The sequence below is a fragment of the Montipora foliosa genome, chromosome 9, assembly GCF_036669935.1.
Source record: "Montipora foliosa isolate CH-2021 chromosome 9, ASM3666993v2, whole genome shotgun sequence".
Classification (NCBI taxonomy): Eukaryota; Metazoa; Cnidaria; class Anthozoa; order Scleractinia; family Acroporidae; genus Montipora; species Montipora foliosa.
In genome coordinates this window covers 15,531,757-15,534,256 of record NC_090877.1, presented here as the reverse complement: position 1 = coordinate 15,534,256, position 2,500 = coordinate 15,531,757, and the positions used below count along the sequence as shown (strand labels likewise).

At 40.2% G+C, this 2,500-nt stretch overlaps 1 protein-coding gene across 1 annotated transcript in view; it reads left to right on the top strand.

The window, feature by feature from the left end:
* The window catches only part of LOC137972190 (dynein axonemal heavy chain 3-like), a 93,623-nt gene that overhangs the window by 35,470 nt on the left and 55,653 nt on the right, over nt 1-2,500 (top strand). The window contains exons 32-34 of the mRNA XM_068819044.1: nt 172-370; nt 1,642-1,750; nt 2,019-2,138. Coding sequence (XP_068675145.1) covers nt 172-370; nt 1,642-1,750; nt 2,019-2,138 — 428 coding nt within the window. The remainder of the gene's footprint in view (nt 1-171; nt 371-1,641; nt 1,751-2,018; nt 2,139-2,500) is intronic.

Below are 2,500 nucleotides of genomic sequence, written 5' to 3'. Positions count from 1 at the left end.
GAGCCACGATTGGTTTTGGTTTCACTTCTGATTGGTTGACAAAATGGCGCGAGAATTTTGAACCAATCTCTGAGCGAAGTAATGAAAAACCAATGCAAGTCGCAAATTACTTTTCGACACTCAATTGAAAACCGCTCTATTGTCTCATCATACTGTTACACTTGTACTTAGCTCGCGATGTGGTTGCAAAGATGTGTCAGGATGGATTAAGCAGCCCTAATGATTTTCAGTGGCTTGCACAGCTCAGATACTACTTCGAAGACAAGAAGACTGTAGTGCGCATGATCACCACCAGTATTGACTATGGATATGAGTACCTTGGCAACAGTGGACGGCTTGTCATTACACCACTCACTGATCGCTGTTACAGGTAAGTCCAGTAGAGTATATTTTCACAAGTGTTATTTAAATCTTGACGCTTGTTGGGTGGCGTATGGAAAGAAACAATTAAACTCAAATGAATATAACAGCAAACAACCCGCTAATTAAGTCAATTAGCGAGCTTTAAGTTAGAGTACCAGTACGATATCATATGAGGTTTTCGCTCTGAGTTCGCCCAATAGGTTTAGGGATCCAAAGGGGTTAACAGCGGGATTTCAACCCAACTCATGCAAATCTGGTGCTCTTACCACCGATTCATGCTCCTCCTAAGAGAAACAACTAGAGGCCTGTCTTTATTGCACTCGCTTGTTCAAACCGAGATGATGGCAGTTTTGAACCATCTCGATAGATGCATAGGACTGTGAATAGTCTACACACGACACACTCCTCCAATTGTGAAACTTAAAGGTTTATTCAAGCACAAGTGCTTTACTGATTTCGGGAGACTACAGAACAAATCGAATTGAATGTTGCGATTTGATGGGAGGAGAAAACCTAAGTACTCGGGGAAAAACCCCTCGAAGAAGAGCGGACAACAAATAAACCAAACTCAACCCACATGTTGCGTCACGTCCAGGATTCTTGCTGGGAGACGACTGCGCTCACCAATGCGTCTACCCTGCTCCCAATGTAGCGAAACAGAAAAAAAGATTTCTTCCCTTGTAGTGACATTCCTGGTAGAGCACAATAAACTTTATTATCCTTATTATTTTGAAGTGAATGTAAGGAATAAAATGGTCCTAACAGCAGGTTCTCTGCGCTGTAAACTGAACAAAAAGGTTTCCCGGCGTTCGTTCGTTTTTATATTTCATTGATTGATCAAACACATCAAAGGAATCACAATCAATGTACGGCAAAGCTAACCAAGTTGATCTGGTGACGTAATTCGGAGGACTGGGGAGAAAAATTTTAACGCCGTATCCCACAACCGCGCGCGGCCTTATTTTCGAATTTAACATGGCAGAGGCGAGGTTAGATCTTGTCGGGTCTACTTGAATGTTCATTTAGTAACAGGAAATGTGGTAGACACGGAATGATCTGTTGAGTTTTTGCAATGGCAATACTGCAGGGAGTTTGGAAACAACACCTAAGGCTGCGCGCATTTGTGGGATACGGCGTTAAAATTTTCCCTTATGTAAAGTAGAACTCATTTTCATCGGACCTTAAGAATTGTGAATAATTGCCAACTTTAAGAGTTTTTTTTTGCCCATATCTGTTTTGTGGCACTCATACGTAGGGGGCTGTAACGTTTTATTTCAGAACTTTAATGGGCGCCATAAAACTGAATTTGGGTGGAGCACCTGAAGGACCTGCAGGAACAGGGAAAACAGAGACAAGCAAAGATTTGGCCAAAGCTGTCGCTAAACAGGTTTAGAGTCTTAATTGTTCTTGGGATTGTTTACAAATAATCTAGATGGGTGAAACCGATAAGAGAACAGACTTATAGGAACTGAGAGCATCTTTCAATTGAATGTAAATTGAAATAAGATGATTTTTTTTTCACAGATTGAATTAGCTTAGATTGTTGCTTGGCGTATTTTTTGTGTTCTGTGAATTAAAAAAAAAAGTTTTTTCCCATTAAAATCAACGTATCCCGGGATCAGCTTTCATTTCATTTTTCTCTGACGCCATTTTAGTGCGTGGTATTCAATTGTTCTGATGGACTGGACTACAAAGCAATGGGAAAGTTCTTCAAAGGATTAGCTCAGGCAGGGGCTTGGGCCTGTTTTGACGAGTTCAACAGAATTGAACTGGAGGTTAGTAACTTAGTCTTCAGTTCTTGATTTTCTTATTCTTCCCGAAATTTAAACGAGAAAGCCAGAGGCCTGTCAGTTTGCATGAATATCTAAATTAACGTGAGCCATTCATTGTGAAGATTTTACTAATGATGCGTCAGTGGGTCATCTTGTGTAAATGTATCGTAATAACAATCCTTATTATATGGCAAGCAATTCTCGGGCTAAATGGAGAATTCTGATTGGCTGGTTTTCCGTCGGGATTTTACAGTTCGGACCATTACCTTGCAAACAGTCCGTTTCCGTATCTTTTCACTCTCCCGAAAAATTAAAGTTGAGCAAAACACAAAAGCTTTAAAAAGAGGAATTTTATTATTTTTTTT